The sequence below is a fragment of the Sinocyclocheilus grahami genome, unplaced genomic scaffold (assembly GCF_001515645.1).
Source record: "Sinocyclocheilus grahami isolate Dianchi unplaced genomic scaffold, SAMN03320097.WGS_v1.1 scaffold1231.1, whole genome shotgun sequence".
NCBI lineage: Eukaryota > Metazoa > Chordata > Actinopteri > Cypriniformes > Cyprinidae > Sinocyclocheilus > Sinocyclocheilus grahami.
In genome coordinates, this window is record NW_015506410.1 from 390671 (window position 1) to 415970 (window position 25300).

The 25300-nt window shown below is 38.0% G+C and overlaps 1 protein-coding gene across 2 annotated transcripts in view; it reads left to right on the forward strand.

Annotated features, from left to right (window-relative positions):
- Positions 1-25300, forward strand: part of LOC107568290 (protein Jumonji-like) — a 98767-nt gene that overhangs the window by 62895 nt on the left and 10572 nt on the right. For both annotated transcript variants that reach the window (XM_016254221.1, XM_016254222.1), the window contains exons 4-6: positions 14988-15157; positions 19118-19285; positions 23304-23503. In XM_016254221.1, the coding sequence (XP_016109707.1) occupies positions 14988-15157; positions 19118-19285; positions 23304-23503 (538 nt within the window). The remainder of the gene's footprint in view (positions 1-14987; positions 15158-19117; positions 19286-23303; positions 23504-25300) is intronic.

Below are 25300 nucleotides of genomic sequence, written 5' to 3' on the forward strand. Positions count from 1 at the left end.
ACTGAATGTCAACTTTCAAGCTTCAAAATGACACAAAAAAATCATAAAAGTTGAATTCATGTGACAGATTTCTGTGAGGAACACACAGAAGTTAAAGTTGTATTCCTCTCTTCCTGTGAGATGTTACTTGAGGAACTGCTTATCAGATCATTGAATCAGTGAGTTGAATTCAAGAAACTCATAATTTTGATTAATTAATGAATGAATCATTCTAACTCAAAATAGTGGTTTGTTCACAAATGGGATATAATTTCTTCTCTCATGAACTGAGTAGAGATAGGGCAGATTTTAATGGAATAATTGTTTCTTATACAAAGTTATTGTATGACTTCAGTGTACTTGGAATAATATAGTTTTATTATAATGATGTAGTACCCAAGTTATATAAACTATATATATATATATATATATATATATATATATATACATACATATATATACATACATATTATTTATTTTTTTATTTAAACATGAATGCTTTAGTCCCTTCTTTTGAGGTCCACAGAGAAAGGTTTGTCATACAGGTTTTTTTTTTTTGGTTGAGTAAATGATGACAGAATATACTTTTTGTGTGAACTTTTCCTTTAATGAATCACTCCTTTCCCAACATTTGGTGCTCTATTGGACTTTTGCATGTGTTGGAAGTTTGTGTGCTTGCGTGTGTGTGCATGCTGGGCAACTTATTAGGCATCTGCTGCCCTCATAAGACGACAACAAGGAGTCTGATTGAGGCAGTGCCAACGTCTCTCACACCTGGCCTACAGTAAACCCAAAAAGAAAGCGAGGGAGAGAGAGAAGGCACGGGAGGTGAGACAGACAGAGGCACAGGTGCAGGGGCTGGCCAGGTTGCATGAGGAGGGATGTGGAAAGCCGTTTGGGAGACGACTGCTGTTTGCATTCCCAGGATTGAGAAACAGAGAGGCTTCCATGTTCTGCCAAGTGTCAAAATGGCAACTTCCCATTCCTCGATTAAAATCGCAGTTGCCTAGATGTGCTGAATACACACAAAACCTCAGTTAGAAGAGACAAGGGGGGCACCAAACGTGGCAGGCGCTGAAGAGGCTTGTCTTTTTAGCGTGTATTTGTGTTTACTTGTTTGAGAACCCTTCTTAAAGAGAGGATCGTTCCAATTGTTTGTCTAGTGGCTGCACAGACGCTGCCAAACTACTCTTTTGTGTTGGGCCAGTGCCACCTTTACACCATTTCTTTACTCTTGGTGTGTTGAGAATACATTCTAGTGTGTTTATTAAGGCCCTTTCACACTATTTGTGTCAGTGTTCGCCAGTGCAACTCTATGGACATTAAACTACAGCCATGCCGTGGCAGCACATTGCACCCAGGTCAAGTGTTAAAACACAACACTCAAAGTTTTTATGTCAAGTTATATGCGTATATTATGGAAGCCCGTTTTCACCACAGAATAATAAATAAATACATGTAAATAAATAATTGTGACTTTTATGTCTCATAATTCTGACCACCTTCTCGCCAAATATGAACTTAGAATTGTGAGATATAAACTTCCAATTGCAATAAAAAATTCACAATTGAAGAAAAAAAACAAAAAAACAGATGTAAACTCAGAATTCTGAGAAAGGTTGTGAGATTTAAACTCAGAATTGTGAGATGCAAACTTAGAAAAAAGGCAGAATTCTGACTTTATATCTTGCAATTCGGACTTTTTTCCTCTTTATGCTTATATTAGTGCTTATATTGAGAAATATATATGAAATATAATGTTTATTGAGCAGCAAATCAGCATTATAGAATGATTTCTGAAAGATCATGTGACACTGAAGACTGGAGTAATGATGCTGAAAATTCAGCTTTCAAAAAAACAGATGTAAACTCAGAATTCTGAGAAAGGTTGTGAGATTTAAACTCAGAATTGTGAGATGCAAACTTAGAAAAAAGGCAGAATTCTGACTTTATATCTTGCAATTCTGACTTTTTTCCTCTTTATGCTTATATTAGTGCTTATATTGAGAAATATATATGAAATATAATGTTTATTGAGCAGCAAATCAGCATTATAGAATGATTTCTGAAAGATCATGTGACACTGAAGACTGGAGTAATGATGCTGAAAATTCAGCTTTGCCATCACAGGAATAAACTTCATTTTAATAAAATATTTCACAATATTACTGTTTTTACTATACATTATTTTTAATCAAATAAATGCAGCCTTTAGTGAGCTAAGGGACCACAAACTTTTGAATGGTAGTGTAAATTAAATAAGGTATAATAAAATATTTTAGTATCACAATGATACGTCAAGTCGAGAGCAATGTATTATGGGATACAGTATACTGAGCAGTGTTTTTGGGTTGTATACTGTATTTTGGTGATTTGTTGTGAGGATACTGTGCAGAGTATACACTTTGCATGCTACTTTAGTTTTTTTTTTTTCTCCCATCCACTTTAAAATGCCTCTGTACATGCAGATATGGCAGATCATGCGTTCAGTACATACGGCTTTATAATAGCCGTATTGATTTTCCTCTAAATCTGCTGGTTGCGCTACATAATATACTACACAATCCACTCTAATGGCACGGCAGATCAATATCTGCGACGAGTGAGGTGGTTAAGCATGATTGGAGTGTGACTCATGTTTTCAGAGCCATATGCAGAGATGAATTGAGAGGTATAGCGTGAGAAGACGACTCTCAGGTAGGCCGTTTGGCTCCAAACTCCAGCTGATTCACAGGGCAGGAATGTCCTGTGTTTGAGGACTCAGGCTGAGGTATTTGCACAGCAGACAATCGTGGCTGCCGATTGGCTGAAGCTGGATAAGTAGGAGCAGTGGGCCATAACCTCAGCTGCTGTGCCCAAGTGTGTTAGGGCATGTCATTTTAATGTTACTGATGGTTTAAGTGAGATGAATTCACCTTGGCATGTATGCTTTTCTATATATGCTTTTGCGGTCGCTCTGATTGCTGTCTTTTCCCATGTTTAAAGCTGTGTTGAATGGCAGCCATGCTCCATTAGCTGTGTTTTGGGTTTATGTTGGCAATACCTCTGAGTTATGAACACTGCTCTTAAAGGGATAGTTCATCCAAAAATTAAAATCTAGTAATTTGCTCACCCTCATGTTGTTCCAAACACAAATGACTTTTTTCTTCTTCTCTGTAACACAAAAAGATATTTAAAGAAATTTAGCAGAATGTCTGTGCTGCTCTTTTCCAGTCTTCAGAGTCTCGTGTTTCTTATTATTAAGAAATGTTTATTATTCTTATTATTAAGAAGTTAGTAAGAAATGTTTATTATTATCATTGTTGAAAACAGTTGTGCTGATTATTATTTGATTATTGTGGAAACCAATATACATTTTCTTCAAGATTCTTTGAATAGAATTTTGAAGTTTAAAAGAACAGCATTTAATTTGAAATGTATTAAATGCTAACTTTAGCATTTAAAAGCATGTAAGTTTATCAATGACTTTATCACTTTTCAATTTTATGCATCCTTGATGAATAAAAAAGTATACATTTCTTTACAAAATAAATAAATAAATCTTTGAGACCTCAAGCATTTGAATGGTAATGTAGGTTGTGTGAGAGAGTGTGTTGCTGCAGCATCTCCTCCAAGTGTGTGTCTGTGTGCGTCCATGTGCATGTGTGTGCACGTGCGTGCGTGTCTCCTCGGTTTCGTACAAAAGTTATTCATCAGGTTAATCCATAATTCCACAAAATCCATTTGTGATTCCTCTCAGTGGTCTGGCTGCAAGTTAGAGATACAGTCTCAGTCTTCATGGACCATATCATGTGTATTGACAACAAACACAGCATGGGCTTTTTGAAACCGAAAGGTCCAATCTGATTGGCTGGCTTTATGCAGTTTCCAAGATTCATGTTGCATGTCTACTGTAAAACAAAGTCGTGAAAACAAGGTGCCAGGTTGCTGTGATTAGCCAAGAAGAACTAGTCTAGATTTTGTTTGAGATACAGCATTTCAATACGCAGACTATATGTTATATTTTGTTTTTTAGAGTTATATCCGTGAAATAGTTGGTGTGCTGTGTCTGGACTGATGCAAACTGACCACACAATTAAAAAAATAAAATAAATTCACAATTTTTATTTTGGTATTACCTGTACTGTGGATCGCATAGACTATCATTTTGATCTGAATAAAATGCTACCATATCTACCAATTTGCTGCATTTATTGTGGTATAATTAATTAGGATTTACATATTCTAAAAGGGATAGTTCACTTAAAAATGAAAAGTGTCATTATTTACTCCCCCTGAATGCTGGTAAGCAAACAATTTTGGTGACCATTGACTTCCATTGTATGGACAAAAAGCCCACTGAGACAATTATCTAAATGTCTTCTTTTGTGTTCCTTAGAAGAATGAAAGTCAAACAGGTTTGGATGGTCATGAGGGTGAGTAAATAAAGACAGATGGTCTCTTTGTGTTTAAGGCGGCAGTTCAAGCCCAGAAAAAGCTGGATCAGACTTTATACCAGTAGTCAAAACACTAGAGTTGATCCAGCAGAAATCTCCGAGTCTGATTTTGTGTATGAAAAACTCTTTGTGCTCTCCGGCTCCCTTCATCTTTTTGTCGTAAGGCGTTCTAGCAGCTCTCAGTGATGATGCCCAGCAGTGACTGACAGCGTTGGGGTGCATCGTTGTGACATCACGCATGAGCGGCAGACGAATATGTTAAAATAGAGGGGAGGGTGGCTTGGGCCCTCAGCGTCTGGCTCGGTGCCAGTCTAGACCACCTGTCTGAGCGCAGCACGTCTGCTCTATTGTTAAACCACACCGGCTGGGTTAAGTTGCAGCCCTGTATAAAGAGTGACAGACATCTTAAGTGGGTACACGAGATTTAGACAGGGATTTTATAGGAGTGCTGGTATCTCTGTCTGTCTCTTTCTTTCCCCTCCGCAGCTCACGTTTTCCATTACGTAACAAAACAGCCTTCAGATACCTTCAATGAAGAAATGAGCCACTGCATTAAGTATGCAGACTGGTGTCCTTTCGGCATCTGTCCAGCAGCAGTTCTGGAAAGCCGTCATCATGCAGGAACTTTATAGTAACACCTCCCTGTGAGGATTTAGACAGGGATTTTATAGGAGTGCTGGTATCTCTGTCTGTCTCTTTCTTTCCCCTCCGCAGCTCACGTTTTCCATTACGTAACAAAACAGCCTTCAGATACCTTCAATGAAGAAATGAGCCACTGCATTAAGTATGCAGACTGGTGTCCTTTCGGCATCTGTCCAGCAGCAGTTCTAGAAAGCCGTCATCATGCAGGAACTTTATAGTAACACCTCCCTGTGAGAGTGAATGTGAGTGCTGCTTCGGCTATAAATACCTCCCGAAGCCCGTAAATCATGTAAACACACTCACTATCACATTTAAAGCTACAGATTTATACAATGCGCCTGTAAATAGAAAACACAGTTTATGGCTGAAATGAAAATTCAGTTCTGTTTCTGTTTTTACACTTAGCTGGGTTTAAATGGCAGAATGCATTGCTGTTATTGGTCAAGTCCTGCTCTTTTTTTATTTACAGTTTGAAATATGATGTTGACTGAGATTTGACTTGGCCTCTGTATGTTTCCAGACAAATCATTGTGAAACGTTGTTTCCAGACCATTTTATTTCTGTGCTGTGACATGTTCAGAGTGAAACAGATATTCCTGAAACCAAAAAAAGTAGGTAGAACATACAAAATTATGAATATAAAATGTATTAAATTTAATTTATGATTGAAATGTGCACACAGTAATTGTTCATAATAACACCAGGACAGTCTTATTTCACTGTAATTGAGATACTGAACTCGTATTTTCTATTTTGATTTCAATGTTAAAGTTTTAGTAGTTTTGTTTTGTCTTTTTTTTTTTGTCAGTTTTAGTACATAAGTTAAAGTAGATGAAAATGACAAATGTTGCTTTGGCAGCTAACTGAAATACAATATGTATTAAGAAATTCAGTGTTTATTTTATATAATTTTTAATTTGACTGTAAAGCTGCCATAGAAAAAAGTAAAATAAATGAATACAAATAAAATAAAGGATTATTGACAGCCAATCAGAAAGCATTTGTCACATGTTCTGGAGTTTTGGAGAGCACTCAGAGCAGTAATGGGAAGAAGTTAGCAAGGCTTACAGCTGCTTTAAGTTTCTTACTGCCAGGCCAATGTTCTTAGAAGCTGATGTAAAATGATTGTGGTGCTGAGAGAAGAGAGCTGATATCAGGCTTTTATTGGTTGGATGTTTAGCGGTGATGCAGTGCACTTAAGCTAAAACATAATGGCTTAAAGATGTCTACCTTTATAATTGAATATCTAGTGTGTTTAGATGCTAAGAGCATTGTGTTTCAAAAGTCCATATTGTTATTCTCCTGAGGTGCATGTTAATGTAATTTTTTGTGATGAACGGTGGCATTTTAGTTGACCGCTGAGGGGTCAGGTTTGTATTTTTCTCCCCGTGACCTCTGTGACCCCACATCTTTGGGCACAACTGACTAATGAGCTGATATATGAAGGCAGAGTGTTAGGGTGCAAGGTTAAAAGTCAATTCAATACCAAACCATCTTTCATGGTATTGCTCAAATAACTTGACTCAGGTAAGCAGAAAAACAATAAGAAATTAGCTGGATTGTGTTTGCAGGTCCAGAATTTATTGTGCATGTCTAAAATAGAGTGCTCCTCAGGGATGGACATCAAAATCACGTCCTTTTATTCTCCAACTCAGGGTCAGAAAGCTTCTTTCACTAGTCTTTTTACTGGATATCAGTGTCTCAGATCGCTGTATTCTCTCAGAGGACTATCATGGGACATATTTGAGATTTAATTGACAATTACACTACCTTTTAAAAGTTTGAGTTCAGCATGATTTTTTTTTTTATTAATACTTTTTGGAGTATTGATAATAACTGTAAAGACCTGTATAACATTATACAAGATTTCAAATAAATGCAGTTTTTTTTTTTACTCTCTATTCATCAAATAATCCTAAAACAAAAATTTAGTATGTAGATGTATAATTTTCCACAAAAATATTAAGCTGCAAAAACTGTTTTCATAATTGATAATAATAAATGTTTCTTGAGCATCAAATCAGCATATTATACTGATTTCTGAAGGATCATGTGACTCTGAAGACTTGAGTAATGATACTGAAAATCCAGCTCTGCATCACAGGAATAAATTATATTGTAAAATATATTCAGATAGAAAACTGATATTTGAGTTGTAATAATATTTCACAATATTACTGTTTTTACTGTATATTTGCTCAAATAAATGCAGCCTTGGTGAGCACAAGAGACTTCTTTCAAAAACATATAATACTGAATGTTCTCTCAAATAAAATTTAATCACCACACTTTTATTCAAATTAAATCACAACTGATTTAGATAACTAATTTTATTAAACCGTTAAAAAAAATCATTTGAATTATCACTCAAATAAAATTTTTGTCAAAATTGTTTGTCTATTAACATATTCTCCTCTAAGTTATATATATATATATATATATATCTGTGGAATCTGTGGAAGTGTTTTCCACCTCACAGTTTTACTTTCAAATAAAACTGTTACAGATGAGTGATTTAGAAATGCTTTGCAAATTGACTCAATCATTACAAAGAGCTAATTTAAAAGAACAATTCATTCACAAATATTTACTCAAATTTTTATTGACCATCTAGCCCAAGCCGCGCTTTGTGGTTCTGCTTTGTCACAGTTATGTAGCGATTATCATTTCAGCACTGTTTATTAGAGCGGGATTATGAATGACCCAGAATCAGGGATCCCTCTGTGCTCTCTTGGCTGCCTTGGGCTGCTCGGCACATGTGCCGCTGGCTCTTCACCGCGCTCTCAGAGCCAGCTGCTCCTCACTGGCAGAGGCTGCTGGGAGAGTTTTTCAGGACCATGTGGCCCATCTGGAGCTGTTTAGCTTTAGCAGAGAGCAAAAAAAAGAAATAGAGAGAGAGTTAGCATGTGTACTAGAAACAGCAAGTCAGTGAGAGAATGAAAGATGTTTGACTGAAAAATTGTCATACATTCATCTTACATTATCAAATATTTTCACCCTTCCCTTCTTATATATATATATATATATATATGTAGAGAGCGAGTGCGAATTATCTTCTTTTTTTTTTTTTTGATGGACAATTGTTTGTGTATGTTCAATTTTATTAAAGCCTATATAGCACAGAGCAGCTGGACCTGATGGAAGATGGATTTAACGAAGATGGAATGTGTACTGAGCAGATTTGAACTATTAGATTCTAAGTAAACTATGTTAGAGATCAATCTGCTTGTTTAGCTTTAAAAATACAAGTCAGATAGATGGCATATTACACAAACAGCACAAAGCAGTGTGGCGTATGCCAAGCATTAAGAATATCTATTTGGCAGTCAAATTATAGCGTCACATCATGGTATGGTCGTTTTTGGAATATAAAAAGATTATTGGATTTGTCAGTAAAGTAAGACTTAAGATGAGGCCCAAGTTACGGTTTTGACCAAATAAAAAAAAAAAATCTAAAATGCCTCTCTATGGACTCTGAGTCTGAGATATCATACCAACATGTCAAAATATACCTTTACTTACTGTTATCCAGTTCATTCTTTTTCTATATATCACCTTGTTGGATCCATGAGGACTGTGCTTTTCATCCTGTTATCTTAAAGTTGCCTCCATGTTAATGCATGCATATGACTGAAAACAGACCGAATGAATCCATGTTGCTCACAAAGGGTTTATACACCCCTCCTCCCCTCTCTTCCCTCCTAAAACTCAAACATCTCTGCCCCTGAGGTCTATCAGTGCCTGTCCTCTCTTCATGGCTCCATCCATCTCGCTACTGCAATCATTCATCTCTTTCTCCCTCCCTGCGAACTTCTCCCCTGCTCCACTCATCTGATCCGGAGAGAGCCAGAGCCTGCTGTTGAGATTAGGAGTGACTGCAGCCGCTGTGGAATGCTTTGATGCTGCGGGATCTGGAGGGGGGAAGGGGAGGTGCTGACACCGGAGGGGTCGTCCCTTTTACCCCTGGCGCCGCCAATGTGCTTTTGTTTGTGGAAGCCCTCCAACTTCTCCTGTTTGGCACAATTTGGTGCTCTTTTAGAGGCGCGTCAGCCATAAAAACAATTGCACACACTAGAATCCCAGAGTGCATGCAGTACCTGTTTTACTTAATCTTCATGCTGTATGCTCAGAACTGTGGCGAGAGATCACATTACCAAATATTTCACATCACACCAACAGAGATCACAGAACACAACTGGCCACTCAGAAGGAGGCTTGTGCTTAAAATTCTACTGCTGATGCACATGGAACAACTTTTCAACATGCAAATGATTAGACATGAACATGTTTCATGTAATTGCATGCAATGTAAACCAGTAACCATGTGTGTTCCTACATGCCGCCACAATATTAGACCTCATCCGTATATTTCAGTTATAATCATCATATTGTGTCCTTTGATTGCTCACTCCAGCTCACAACAGCTGTTGCATGTAAAGAAATGTAACATAAAGGTTACCAAAGCATTTTGTCACCCCACCTTTCCTAACCTCCTATGAGCCCCAGGGATCCAGTCACTGTTTCTTTTCCTTTCCAATGGAAGCCCAACTCCTCTCTCTTGCCGCTGTCCTGAAAGCTAATCAGTGATACAGAAGAGCTCCACATGTAACATCAGAGCTTGGTGTTCTTTGAAGGGCGAGGCACAGTAATTATAGGAGGATGAATCAGGACATCCTGCCATAATGCCTCCCTCTGCGCCTCCCAGCAGGTGCTCGCCCCTCGCTTTTTTTCCCCTTTTTGTTGTTTCACTTGACTGCCCATTCGCTTTTTCGCTCCACATCTGTCTGGCTCTGCATTTCAGACAGTGAATTGAAATCTGTAGACTGATTTGGAGGCAGATACCTTGAAATCTGTAGGCTGACTTGGAGGCATAGACCTTGAAAACTAAAGAGCAATCAGTTGGAGGTGGTAACTTGAAATCTGTAGACTGATTTGGAGGCAGATACCTTGAAAACTATAGACCAATTGGTTGGAGGTGGTAACTTGAAGTATGTAGACTGATTTGGAGCTAGGTACTTTAGACCAATTTGGAGGTTGATACCTTGAAAGCTGTAAGCTGATTTGTTGTATAGATACCCTAAACTGTAGGCTGATTTGTAAACAAATATATTAAAACTGAAGGCAAATTTGCAGGTAGATATTTTGAAAACGGAGGCAGAATTTGCAGGGAAAGATGCATTGAAGCTAGAGGTGGATTTGGAGGATGACACTTTGACACTGGAGGTGGAAATATTGAAATTCCTGGATGCCTTCTAGTCATTTCTGTTTATACAATAAGAGAGATTAACATAGATGCACCCATTACCCTTTAAAATTGACCTCAGTCACAGCTCTTCATCGTGGGTTTTCACCATGAGCTAAATGGTAATAGGATCAGAGCCCTAGTTCCTGGAGTGACCTTACCCCGTTGTGGTTTTTATCAGCTGTAAATTATGCATGAGCCTCTTGTTAAAAGACTAGCATTGTAAGAGAACCCATATCTGTCCCATTAAGGAGTGCACAGGCTGGGAAGCTCCATGGGGCTATTGTGTTGCAGTGTCTCTCGCCCACTGAGGAAGGGTAAGACCAGTGGAACCGGAATGCCCAGATCAGTCATTCTCATGGCCCCTCTTTACGGTCCTGTCTGGAGGATGTGGTTAGATCCCATCTCCACCATTCATCACTCATGTTGCAATTTACAGACTGTCTCTCTCTCAGAAATACAGAAGGTTCAATATATCATTGTTCCCTGGTTGACAGGAGAGTCTTGAAGTTGAAACAAAGTTTGTTTGGAGCCTGGTTTTATTTGGAGCGCATCATGAATTTGTACAGACACGTTATAATTTGGGACAGCCACAACTCATGCAGATAGTCCTGGGAAAATATGTAGAGCTTTAAAACACTGTAACTCTGTAAAACCTAACAAGTTTATGTGCTATCTGCTGCCTACTTAGGTGACTGCCTTCTAAGGCAAAATCCTAGACATCATGAACCTTCACAAGGTGCTGAATTGAAGATTCTACATATGCAACAATGCCTTGTGCCACATGAATAGCATTTGACTGGTATGATTCCAATAAAGTTTGAATATAGCAAGGAGGCTAGAATAGTCCAATTTAATTTTCAGTATTTGAAGAAATACATATATTTGTCTTCATTGAGCTCGGTGCAGTGCATTCTGGGAATGTCTCCCAAAAGATGCATGCTATTCTGTCTTAGAATTTGGCCAAAATTAAGTATCTTAGAAAGTAAAAAAATGTTGCTTCCTACCTTTCGGAACAGCATTTGCATTTTTAGTGCTTACAGTGCCTTTAAAATCTGTTTAGGGAACTCGCTAGGTTTTGGAACAGAGCAATCATTTAAGTAATCTATTAATGTATTTAGTTTTAAGAGTGTCAGAGTCATCAGATGTTATGATAGCCATTCTCTTTTCAAAGAACTCACTCATTTGCATGAAGCCAAACAATATCCCAGGAAATTTTCCAGGGCTTTTCCCATTCCTGTGTGGACTAAACGTATTGTGTGTCTCCCTTGTCTGTTTGAGTTTATATCATGTGAGTGTGTTTAGACTGAATAGATGTCGTAATAGACATGCATTAAGTTGCCAAATGCTCTCTGTATAGTGTGTAGGGATTATGCTCATGTCTGCTATCCCAGCATGCATCTCTATCTTTGTCACTGGATACTTGCATGCCAAACAGTTGGCCATTATACCCTGTAATGAGGAACAGATAGGATAAATTGTCCAATAAAAGCAGGCCGTCTCTGAGATTCAGAGCAGTCTAGACTGACTTGATGAACCGTGACATCCTTCGTTGTTTTACTGGATCCTTTTTTTCTTTTTTTTGCACAGCTGCATCAGAACAACTCTGGTGCTTAGTCGCGTTAACACTTCTAAAGCAGCAGTTTTCAGCTCCTAAAAATATTTAGGTTTCTTATGAAAACCATTGCGAGAAAAAAGATTGTTTTCTTTATTTCTCCTGCAAAGTATGAATTCTCCCCTGGACCAATCTAAATGAGGTTACACCTCTGCCTGAAACACTTTAGCAATCAATAAGTAATGGGGCAGCTGGCTGGCTTGTAAGTGCTTTGTTGAATATCTAGCAGCAACGTTTTAAAGGCTAGGGTTTTTACATTTGTGTTTGTTGGCTGAAATCTCACTCAGCTGTCATCTAGTCCTCCAGCGATCTCCAATGTTATGACTAACTTTTTGCCTGTGTAATCTCCATTTATTAATGTCAATGTTTGGGTGTGGAGCTGCAGACCCCATTTGAACAGATGATGCCGGTTTAGAGAGTGATTATGTGTCTTTTTGAAATATGACATGTTGTGTTTTAATCTTTTGTACACTTCAGTTTTTTCCCCTGTAAATAAAATATATAGTTCAGTCATGAAACTCTAGATGGCGCAGGCTGACGGGTTGTTAAGGTAAATGATGATAGTTTAGAGAGTTAAACGACTTGGCACAAGCTGATTGGTTCATGCTGCATATGCAGCCAATGAGCTTACTGCCTTGCATTTATATGGCTGGCTAGCATTCACTTGAGATTCCTGCAGCGCACGTTCAGAGTTTCTCTGAAGCCCTCCACCTTCCCCAACTCCACCTGTATAGATCTGCTATGGGTTATTTTATATGCTGTTTGTGCAGCAGCAGTATGTCTTAAATACTCACGGCACCGTATCACCATATGCATTGGCGGTAGAAAGTTCCTGTACTTACTTGCAGCAGCAGCAATAATCTACAACTACAGCAATAACCAACAGCAGCAGCAATTCAGCAGCAGCGTAGCAGATCTATTCTGCCAAGACCAAATACATTAACATTGTCATATCCATCACCATGCTAAAATCTTCCGAGAGTTGTCATGATTAAACTACAGTTCATTGTAATTTCTGGTTTATGTCCAAGTCTGTGAGGCTTTCAGCTTGATTTTTCTCCTCCTTTCTGTCTTCTTCCAGACTTCAGCACTTTTAATTGCCAGATCCTCAGCATTCACCATCACAATTTGGTAGTTTTCGCCTATAGCTTTATTTCCTGGCCTTTGGACCTTTGGGATTACAAAAAGGAGTGTCTTAAATTACTTCAATAATTGCTTCAATAATGTTTTTTGAACCACAAATTTAAGATTTCAAGCCAGAATGTCTGTTTTTGCTTGACATCAAATAGATGTGAACAGAAGTTGCAGAGTTTCTAAATTTTTTGTGGCATAGCGGCGGTGCCTGTGCCATCAGTCACAGCCGTGAGAGACTGGAAAAGAAAAAAGAGAAACAATCTCTCTGCTGAACACAGCGCTGGTTAGAATTGATTAGCGATGCTGTTGCGGTTTCGTCAAAGCTGCTGGGGCTTGGCAAGCCATCTCAGGCACGGTCCTCTGATTGAATGAGATTAATTTGTAAAGGAATGAATTATGTTTGTCTTTTACCCATCCCCCTTATTTTTTGCGTATTTTTTTATTTTTTTTTATTCTGTGTGAGGAGAACATATTTGGCAGCAAACATCAGGCTTGGACTGAGGGGAGTGCGTGTGGGTATAATGATGAATTGCTGCTGAAATGGAAAGTGCGTACACGCGTGCCTCCTCTGGCAGCACGCGGAGGGTGGAGGAGGAATTGAGACATACGACTTTCCAAAGATTTTAGTATTCCATGCTGTTTCACGGGGAGAGTTGAACTGAAATGTAGAGTCAGTGAGTTAGAAGTCTACAAAAGGAGAAGCTGTGATGAGTGAGTGTGAGAGGCCTTTAAAGTTAGCAGTTTGACTTATCCTTAGTAGTATTTATCATCAGCTGCTGCTGAAGTCTTCACAGCACATAATGGAGAACTTAATTACATTGCAAAACATTGACGTGAATCAACATTCAGAGGAAGAGTTAGACAACATCTCGCAAGTGTCCGTTAGTGTGGTTGTGTCAAGTCACTCACTCACAGGGACTGTCTGCACTGATTCTTGAGATGTGTGACAAAAATAGCAAAGTTTCCAGAATCAGAGATGATCACTACAGTGTCCATAACACAAATTGACCATTTCAATTGATTTTCACTATTTTATTAGAATTACTTTGAATTTACTTTAATGTTACTATTATGCCCTGACTATGGACACCCATTTCTGCCTAATATCACAATTCTGAGAAGAAGAAAAAAATCGGAGTTGTGCGATGTAAGCACCAATTTCAGGAAAAAAATGGTCAGATGTAAACTAAAAATTCTCTAAAAAAGTAAAAAAAATAAATAAATAAAAAGTCAATTAATAGCCTATGTCACAATTCTGACTTATTTTCTCAGAATTGCAAGTCTCATTATTCTGCCTTTTATATCTTACAATTCTGTCTTTTTTTCTCAGAATTGTGAGATAAAATGTCACAATTACCTTTATTTATTTATTCCATAGTGGAAACGGACATCCATACCTGACAGACAGAAGAGGTTCATTATAAAAATGTTCCTGTTGTATAAGGTTTCATAGCTTTGTCCTTTCTTGGAAACATTGTTCGATTTTTATGAAAGCTTTAAATAAATAAATAAATTATGCACCATCGAAACCTTAAGGCCACCTTTCCATATTTTACCCATTTTCACGGTTTTTCATCAGTTCAACAAAGTTAAACATGGGTGAATGTCTCTGAATTTGTTCCAGTCCTCAACCCAGTTAACAGCGTTCGGATAACTATCAGAAGTAGCAGCTCTTGTGTGCTAATCAGACCAAAAACGTGTTTGAATGGGTTCCAGATTGACTGAATTAGTCATGGCAACAGCAAAGCCCCGAGTGGAGTTTTACCATCACAAGAGCAAATGTGTTAAGATTAATTTATTGCTATGGGCAGCGTTATCCGAGTCCCAGTGCCAAGTGGGGATTTTCAGAAGAAAGGTTTTTCTAATGTCCCAATAAACTCTCCATTATATGATAGAACGCAAACGTATTTAAATGTATTGTTTCCATTCTCTCTCTTAGGCCCAGACTGCATGCACAGAGGAAGTTTGCTCAGTCTCAACCCAACTCTCCCAGCACCACGCCGGTGAAGATGGCCGACCCTTCTCTGCCCACGCCGCTCACACATATCACATTCCTCTCCAGACGCAAGCCCAAGACCGAAGACTTCCTCACATTCATATGCCTTCGAGGTATTGCTTCATTTTTCAATGTCTCTCCTTCCTCGCCTTACCATAAAGATTTATTATAGTCTTGAACTTTTTTTTATTTGTATTTTTTTATTATATAGTTCTGCTTATTTTTAATGGTGCATGCATTTATTTTTGGATAATTTTAGTCATCTCTTCTAATATAGCAACACAATATGTACTGACTACGATGCTTTATTAGAAACTGCACCATGTATTACAAAATAATACAATCAAAGTTGAAGAATTAACATGGTGCACTGCAGTCCTTGCGGGCAATTAAATGTGCTATAAATGTGTGATTGCCGCTACATTTAGCAGTAAATTGTAACTACCATCATTATAGGGCTTCCAGCAACATGGACCGAATCCACTCTGAGGAACAACTAGTCACTGAATTTGCCAAGTTTACAGCATGACTAATTGGAAAATATTTTTGAGTTGTTTTTGAGGCTGTTTAGACCCTGTGCACTTCAGATAAACTAAACAAGACTCTAATGTGTTTTGTGTTGGCTTTGCAGTGTTTCAGAAAGTGAGCTGAGCCATTATATGCTGTAACCAATTTGCTTTTTGCAGTTAATTATTCTGGTTTCGCCAGTGTTAGATTTACTTGCCCATGAACATCACATGTGATAGTCACAATTCAGGCTTGGGAAATTAATTAAATTGCTCACCTGATGTCCAGATAAACGAGCTGAACCGTAGCACCATTGTCTGGTGTAAATGCAGAGGTGGAGGTGGCCTTCATGGCATCTGAACTCCAGTGCACTTGCTGCACAAACATTGACTTTCAAAGTTAGGAGGTATCACACCAGCCGTTTCATGTTGAATAATGGAGGTGTTATCAGCCTGAAGTGTCACAGACACACACTTCAACAAACACACCCACCTCTTGTGAACCAGGCTATGCCTTTCACAGGAGATTTATGGGTACCTCCTACTTTCAAGGTCAGTACACAGTGTTTCTATAGAGTGAAGCTCAAATATTTAACCACAGAACAGGTAAAACTAAAGTCTTCAGGGTAACATGGAGCCTCACTGCCAATTCATGCTGAATCTGGGGTCCACAGAAAGCTATTTTATTTAAAGAGATGGTTTACCCAAAAATTAAAATTTGCTGTTAATTTACTCACCCTCAGGCCATCCAAGATGTGACTGTTTTTTTTTTGTTTTTTTTTGTTTTAAGTAGACCAGTAAAGAAGCTTTTTAGCTGAAAACATGGTCCTTGGTGATTCATAAAATACAAGTCAATGGCTACCATCACATTGAGAGTCAAAAACGCATATCAGGAAACACAAAATTAATACCAGTGGCTCCTGATGATATATTACAAAGTAATTGGTCTGTGCAGGAAACTGAACATTATTTACATTGACCCTATTACTTGTATCCCTCTAAATTCATTTATAAAATATTTAATGTTTTCAGCTAACAGTTAAAACTTGGTTTTAGACGTTTAACACATTTCAATCCATTCTGTGGATTTTCCTCTCAAATCAGGGCAGGAACTGCGAAAATGTCAATAGATTTTGATTGTCTACTCTCAGCTGTGACTTAATGTGAGACCCTTTTTATTGAACATTAATATTTATTTGACTTTAAATTAATTTACTAGGATCAGAAGTGTAGTCTGCAGTTTTTCAACTTAACGATAAAAAAAAAGAAATGTTTCTCTCCCGTTTCATCCATGTCCTGAGATGTGTAAAAGGTAGGAAAAGTGGAAGCAGAATGTTCCGTTTGTACCGTTCAAAAACCTGAAAACGAAAGCTTGCTGGACCTTAAATTTATTCGTTGGCCAGAGTTTTTACAACATAATACTTAAACCTTGCGGGAGGTGGTTTAGACTGCCTCATTTCAGTGTAAACTTTCCTTCCTCCCCGGGAGTTCAGAATAACAGCCCAGAAATATCCTTTAACATGCTTTCCAAAAACAAGATGTCCATGGGCCAAAATGTATGGCCATTGCATTCTAGAAAAGTAGTCTTTTAATCACTTTATCAGGTGATTGTGTGAGTGACTGTGCCGTATGAAACATTAGCTAGCTGTATCAGATGCGTTTTGCCTCATATGTACGCAATGGGGTCAGCTCAGGTCTTCTCAGACTTGGCTGTAACTTGACTTAGCCAGGTGTGTGAGGTCAGGGAGAGGCCAAAGCCACGCTTTTAGGGTGTTGCATATCAGCCTCAACTCTCAGTGACTCTCGTAGCTGTTTTTTTCCACAGCAGCAATTAGATGATGGGCCGCACCTCACTAACCATACACCGGCCTCCTAGTGGTATGATTTATAAATGATACTCCCCTGTAGAGGCCGGTGTGTATATTAGTGTGTGTGTGGAGCGTAATGTTGTCCAAATGGCATTACAGTACACTAATGTTATGATTAGTAGAGAGTTGTCATTACACCATGTGTCGGTTTATCCTTTAAAGAATCCCTGACATTCAATATCTTCCAGAGGGCTCTTTACTTTGGCATGTCTGTTCCAGCCATCAGGAGAGCCGGTCATGAGCAGACAGTGTTGATCTTTCGGAGGGGTGGAGATAGAGAGGATGGGTAAATACAGATCAATGGATTCTGGGTAAATATAGCCAGGGTCAAATGGGCAGTCCTACAATAGCTCAGTTATGGCTGACTGCCAGCGAAACGCAGCTCTTATCTGACACAGAGAAAGTATTTAAGCAGACCGCCGTGTGCGACTAGAGTAGAGTGCAGGCTGTGATTAATGCGACATTGTAAAATCTCTGATGGTTTTCTCAAAAGAAAAGTTTTTCTGTCTTAAGCAAAAAGACAATCTCTAGGACTCTGCCTTTTGAGACATCAACAGCTTTGATTTTTTTTTGTTTTTAAAATGGATTTTTATATTTTTTTACCATCCAGATTGCGTGTTCTGATGCAATGTTAAGTAATGCGCTGCAGACACAACGCAGGAATTACACTCTTGATGAAAGTTGCATGGACAAAGCGGTTTCCTGCATGTGTATGTACATGTATTTGAGCAGTCTGAGTGAAATCTACTACACAAACATAAAGATTTAAAACAATCTAGACATCTGTGCAGATGAAATCCATGCGTGTGATATCCTCTATTGCCTGTAAGTCCTCAGTGTCTTTAATAGTATATAAAATCTTAAAGGGGTCATAGGATGCCCATTTTCCACAAGTTGAGCCATGTCTTTATCAGGAGTTCTTTCTGAACTCACAAATTACACGTATTATATGACTGATAATCCTTGGAGTATGAGGTGAATATGAGGTCACCAATAGTAAATATTTCAGATTATTTATATATTGTACCTCAACATTTTATCACTATTCTACCAGTAAGAATCCTAATATTGGCTAATATCCGATTTTAATTGGTTTAATTGTAATAACAATATTACATTGATTTGTATTAACCCAAATACATGTAAGGTTTTATTTTATTATTTTGTTTTATTTAAGGTAAAGGCATTATTTTAGTGTTGTTTTAATGTAGTAATTATTATGTATTAGCTCCGTTATGCTCTGTATTAGTATAATATTCTGTATTAGCTTTTTATATTGTTTGTTTGTGTATTGCACCAAAGTTTTCAGCTTTCAAGCTTTGCCTGATCCAGAAGCAGTGGTTTATTATGGTCCTCCTCACATGGGGCTGTAATCTTGCAGTATGCTGCTGGTTATCAGCTGGTATGTTTTAAAACATAGTTTCTCTTGAAGAGAAACGTCAGTTAGACACAGTCACTCGTGGCTCCAAATCTCCACACACAGAAACAGAGGAGTGTAATGTACTCAGGCTTCTTACGGCTGCGACAGTCTGTAATCCAGAGCAGCAGCTTGATTTTGAGAGGATTATGGTTGCAATAGAAACTGAGATTACATGGTTGTGCCGGTTTATCCCATTTTCTTTGGCCACTGCTCACTAAATGCACTGGGTCTGTGGCATCCTTTAACACTTTCTGTCTCTGTCTCTCTCTCGCCTCTCAGGCTCACCGGCATTACCCAGTAGCATGGCTTACTTAGGCTGCTCTCAGGATGAGGAGGATCTGGATGATGAAGATGAAATTGAGGAAGAGAAACCACCCAGTGTGGCATCTACGTCATGCCAGTCTACGCCCAAGAAGGGTAAACAGTCTGGCAAGATTAACGGATTCGGTAAGAACAAAGAGTGGGGGAAAAAAAAAAAAAAAAAAGACACCGTTTGTCTGTAACTCACTGTGCAGTTGTTTTTATAATATAGTTTCTAATTGCATAAGTAATTTCTGTGTAAAAGCATGCAATATTATCATAAATTGCATGTAATAGTCCCGTTATTATTATCTTCATTTTAGAGGTCTCTAAGCAAATATTGATATGCAATTAATTGTGATTTACTTAGATGAATAAATAAAAATAAATAAATAGATTAGCAGCCTTAAAATTAATATTTAAATTTATACAGAAAACGTGTCCTCTGAAGTTAAGACTTCTGTAAAATGCTCAAAATGGCCTATAATCTTAAAATACCAAATAAAAGGCAATTAATTAGTCCAGCCCTTATATTAACCTAGTCTACCTAGTCAGTATACACCACTGTTTAAAAGTCTGGCTTCAGTAGGATTTCTTTCTTTTTTCTTTTTTTAAAGAAATTAAATTTTTGATTCAGCAAACATGCAATAAATTGATAAATTGACAGTGAATACATTTATAAAAGATAGCTTTTTTCAAATAAATGCAGTTCTTTTAAACTTTCTATTCATCAAAGAACCGGTAAAAACCAAATGTATCTCCATTTCCACAAAAATATTAAGCAGCACTCACTTTTCAACATTGATAATGGTAATAAATGTTTCTTGAGCGTCAAATCAGCATATTAGAATAATTTCTGAAGGATCTAGTGACAGTGAGGACATGAGTAATGATGCTGAAAATTCAGCCTTGCATCATAAAAATAAATTACATTTTTAAATAAATATATTAGAATAGAAAACTGTTATTTTAAATTGTAATAATATTTAGCATTATTACACTAAATATAAAAAAAAAAAATTTAAATTCCCAATATTTTTGTTCAAGTAAATGCTGTATTTGTGAGTATGCAAGATTTCTTTCAAAAACATTTTTAAAAATCCTCCCGACCCCAAACTTTTGAACAATAATGTAAATGTCTTGTGCAAGCTGTACATATGAAGAGAGAGAGCGAGAGCGAGATACTTGACGCTTCCTGTGTGGAGATGGGAATGTTGTGTTGGAGTGGGACGTGACGCTTCCATCTTTCCACTCCAATTATCACTTTTGTAAGGAAGGCGGTAACAAGGTGTTTATGCATTCAGCTCACAGCTGTGCCGAGTAACGGCAGGCAACACGTCTCACACACCCCCACAACAAATGAAGGAAAAACAGCCTTGTAAGACAGTTTGAACACTTCGCTGACACTCTCAATAGATGCTGTGTGAGTTTAAAGAGGGGCAGCAAGGTATTGCGGGAGCGTGTGTTAATGAAACATGTTATCAAACAAAAATAGTCTTTCAGCAGATAATTGAAAGCCAAGCGCCTGTCAAATTGAGTGTGTTAAAGTGTCTTCAGCAGCAATCAGAACATCAAGCTAGCATCTATATATAAACACATACAGATACACACATTAGTTGTGTAAGCATTTATACTCTATGTATTGTAGGTCTGTGGCTGTGAAGCCAACACTAGAGGTAGACCGACATGGGTTTTTCTCTAGCCGATGCCGATATTTAGAAATCAGGGCAGCCGATGGACGATATATGATGCCGATTTTTTTCTCAGATGTGTTTGGCTGATTTTCTTTGATTTTTTTTTTCTCATAAAAGTGAGTTTGAGTAAATTATTATTGCAGGGTACGTCTCTCACGCAACCAGAGAGAGATTCTCCGGTGTTCCGCAACAACGCTTAGCTGCCCGCAGATGCGCCTGCCTATAAATCAGCTCAATTTGCAGCACAATCGGCCGATGCCGATGCCGATGAACTAAAAAATGCCAAAAATGCCGATCAATCTGTCGACCTCTAGCCAACACAATTTTGTTGTTTATTTTTCTTTGAAGCCTACAGACTAGTCTGAATCCCCGTTTGCATACTACACTCCTACATGAGAAATCAAGATCAGTATGCACCACATCATCTTACATAGACAGTAGTATGTCATAGGTGCACCTTGACTGTCATGTCTACTCGTCTATTCTTGTTTGATCAGCTCTGAATAAATGAGCTCAGTTTTACTTCTCAGCTGGCAATAAGTCACCTTAAATTGATCTGGATTGCTCCAGATTGGCCCACATTCAGGAATTTGCTCCTTGTTCTTAACAGACTTGAGGTTTTGTGTATGTAGACTACCAACTACCTCAGCTGGTTGGATATGTGAAATGCACACAGTCCCAGGATCAGGAAAGCCCCCGGCCCACATCGCTCTCGCTCTCTCTGTCTCTCATGCTGCCTATCCTCAACCTACCCGGTGCCTGGACGCAGCCCGTTGTCTGAGCTGGCCCATGTCAGATGTGACACTTTAATATGGAGCACAGGTAATGCTCAAGTCTTTCTCTCTCTGTGTGTGTCTCAGAGCGAGAGAAACCACAGTGCTCTGCTTTCATTCGCTGAACCTCAGTAACCCAGAGGCGTGTTTACATTTCTAAATTAAACACCTTTTATTGAGTTCAGCTGTCGGTAGCAGTTCCAAGCACAAGCCTTACAACGCGAAAGCCCATCCGTTTCTCCCTCGCTGACACGCTCTGCTGCCTGTTGATATTTAAACACTGTAAAATTAAAGTTAGCAGTCATAAATACAGAGAGCAGTTTGATTATGTGTTAATTAGAGCCGTCCAGAGGGCCTTATAACAGACAGACTACCCTGTCCAAAAACGCAGACTTTTTTTTCCAGCATTATCTGTAGAGAAAGTACATGTACTAATGCATTAAAAACGAACTCAAAACAAACTCACGGATGAAAGGGAGCGATGCGTTTTGTTTTTGTTGTTTTTTTAATTATTATTATTATTATTATTATTTTATTTATTTTTTTGCGTTTTTGTTTTGTGTTCTTGGTTTTGTTTTGTGTTGTTTTTATTGTTTTATTATAATTTGTGTTTTGTTTGGTTTGGTTTGGCTTTTGATCTTTTGTTTTATTTAAGTTGTTTTGTTTTGCATTTTGCTTTTTGCTTTGATAAATGTAAATAGTTTAGTCTACACTTTAATTTTAACTTGCTCACGACTTATAAGTGCAAAAGTGCTGACAGTTGTTTTTTTTGTCTGTGCATGTTTATTTTTAATTTTTTTGCAGTGGAATTTATTTCTCTAATAGTTTATACTTTTGGCACTTTCTGTCACTCACGTCTGTCAGAACTCTTTCTCTGTAATGGTTTTGTTTCTGTTGCAGCTGTAGACTGTGCATTTTTGGGCATTGCACTCATGATAAATGTGTACAACAGTAGTATGCTACTTTGTCATCACATGGCATCAAAGTGCCGAATGGTTATTTAACTTTATCAATCCCATATTTTAGCCATCCATCTGGTTCATCCTTCACACTAGAAATAAAATGTCAGTTTGAGTGCATTGCATCATGGGGTACTGTAGTACATGCATACAGTGTACAATTCTAGCAGGTCACCCAGGTATTATAGGCTTACAGAAAACTTCAATACTGTGCACAGTATACATACTATATAGTGCAGCAGAATTAAGCATATTATAAACACAGCAATGTTATTTTGGTTATCATGGACCAATGAACAAGAACTCATGATGTACCTCATTATTACATATACATTTAGATTAGTAGCTAGAAGCAACTTGATCCAAAGGCTATGCCAGTTTGTGTGCTTTTAAGTACGAAATCAGTGCACTGGCAGCAGTAAAGTACATAAGTATGAAGTAAGGCAGAACAGCAGTCTTGTCAAAATAGTTTTGACACTGCATTTGATAACAGTTATAAACCAGTCCTCTTGCATAGTGCAGTGGGTCGTGCACAATATCATACCAAAACCCGCTATGTTTCCACACTAAAAAGCCACTGCAAATAGGATTATAAAAAAATATGATTTGAAACATGCTATATAGGATACAAGAATTTAATGAAAATGTAACTGACAAGAAAATGCAATGCAATATTTTGATTAATCTTAAAAAAATAATAGTTTGTGTAATTTACTAACCCTGTGTTTTTTTCCTGCAGTGTTAAATGGCCTTAAGGTACACAAGGACAAAGAGCTCACTCCCAGATCCAGAGGCAGAGAGTCATCTGCGGGAAGAGATCGCAGCGAGGGATGTGATGCATCTGGTGAGATCTCCCACAAGCACACTGCGGCCACGGCCAAGAGCCGAAACACCAACGGCCACAACTATAGACGAGCCGCAGAGGAACTCCGCAAGCAGGTACAACCCTTCATGTCCGTCTCTGTGTCAGTATGAGCAGGGATCATGGGAAGTTGGGTCATAGAGTGCAGTGATTGGCCACATGAAGACATATTACACAGTGAGAATTATACTGGATCTGCCAGTTAGGAGGGAACATCCATCCCGATGTGGCTTACAGACATTCAGACCACCACCATCTCCGGTGCTAACGAGCCTGTCGTCTTTGAGTGCCACAAAACTGATTAATTAAGTGAACAATGGACCTCAGAGAGCAGGGAGAGACAGATCACCTCAACTCATCCTCAGTTTCTCTCTTTCTTTCTCTCTTTTTTATGTCATTGACACTCTAATCTTGAGATTCTCAGCCTTGGGGTTGTACAAGTTAGATATCTAAAAAATAAATCATGCCGCTTCATGTGTTTAAAATATAGACTGTAACATGATCCAGAGGCAAAGATGAGCTCAAAAAAAAAAAGTCAAAGATGAAAGTGATAGTTCACTCAAAAATGAAAATTCAATTACTCACCCCCATTCCAAACCTGTATGACTTTCTTCTTTGTGTGAAATACAAAATATATTTTTTTAAATGTTCCCGTACAAACTGTACAAATCTTCTTGTAAAATTTGCTAAGACTTTTTTATACAAAATGAGAAGTGTGGTCTTAGCTTGAGCTGTTTTAATCTTTCTGATGAGTCAGCATGAAGCAGTGGCACCTGTAAGTGGCGGTTTAACATTTGAACGGCAATGACTGACCCAACATTAATCCCTTGAGTCAGATAAAGTCTGTTATCATGCTGACACACACATAAACTCATTGCCACTCATCTGATATACTTAAAACAATAAACAGCGCTGATAGATGCAGCATAATCCACAATACTGTGAGAATCTATTAGACAGCTGTTGACCTCTCCCTCTCTTTCTCTCTCTCTCTTTCTCTTTCTCTCTCTCTCTCTCTCTCTCTCTCTCTCTCTCTCTCTCTCTCTAAAAGCTAATTTTCTGAAGGGTGTTAATGTGTTGAAGAGCTCTGGCGTGAGCATAACATATTGCACATGAGCTGAATAAGGGTTTATTCTTCATTGTTTAATTGGACTATTCATTTTATAATTTTTTTATGAGCATTTGTGTAGAATAACATGATCTGGGAAGAAGAGAGATCTCATGCTGCTTACAGCAGGTGCAAGATCAGGTTCAGCAGCATTATTATTGGACTGTATGTTCATTGTTATCTCGAGTTATGGTATATTTATTTGTTTCATTGTATCCATTGCAGTTATAAATGAGTCTTTTTGATATTTTGGCTTTGTTTTTGAAGTTTTCTTGTTCTTTTAAGGGGTGGGTACTTGGCTGTGTTTGTTTCCAAGGAGAAAGTGGGTTGAACCCCCCCCCTTCTCCCTTTAAATAAATAAATAATACAGGTGCATCTCAATAAATTAGAATGTCGTGGAAAAGTTAATTTGTTTCAGTAATTCAACTCAAATTGTGAAACTCGTGTATTAAATAAATTCAGTGCCCACAGACTGAAGTAGTTTAAGTCTTTGGTTCTTTTAATTGTGATGATTTTGGCTCACATTTAACAAAAACCCACAAATTCACTATCTCAACAAATTGGAATACTTCATAAGACCAATAAAAAAAACATTTTTAGTGAATTGTTGGGCTTCTGGAAAGTCTGTTCATTTACTGTACATGTACTCAGTACTTGGTAGGGTAATTACTGCCTCAATTCCGGCGTGGCATGGAGGTGAACAGTTTGTGGCACTGCTGAGGTGGTATGGAAGCCCAGGTTTCTTTGACAGTGGCCTTCAGCTCAT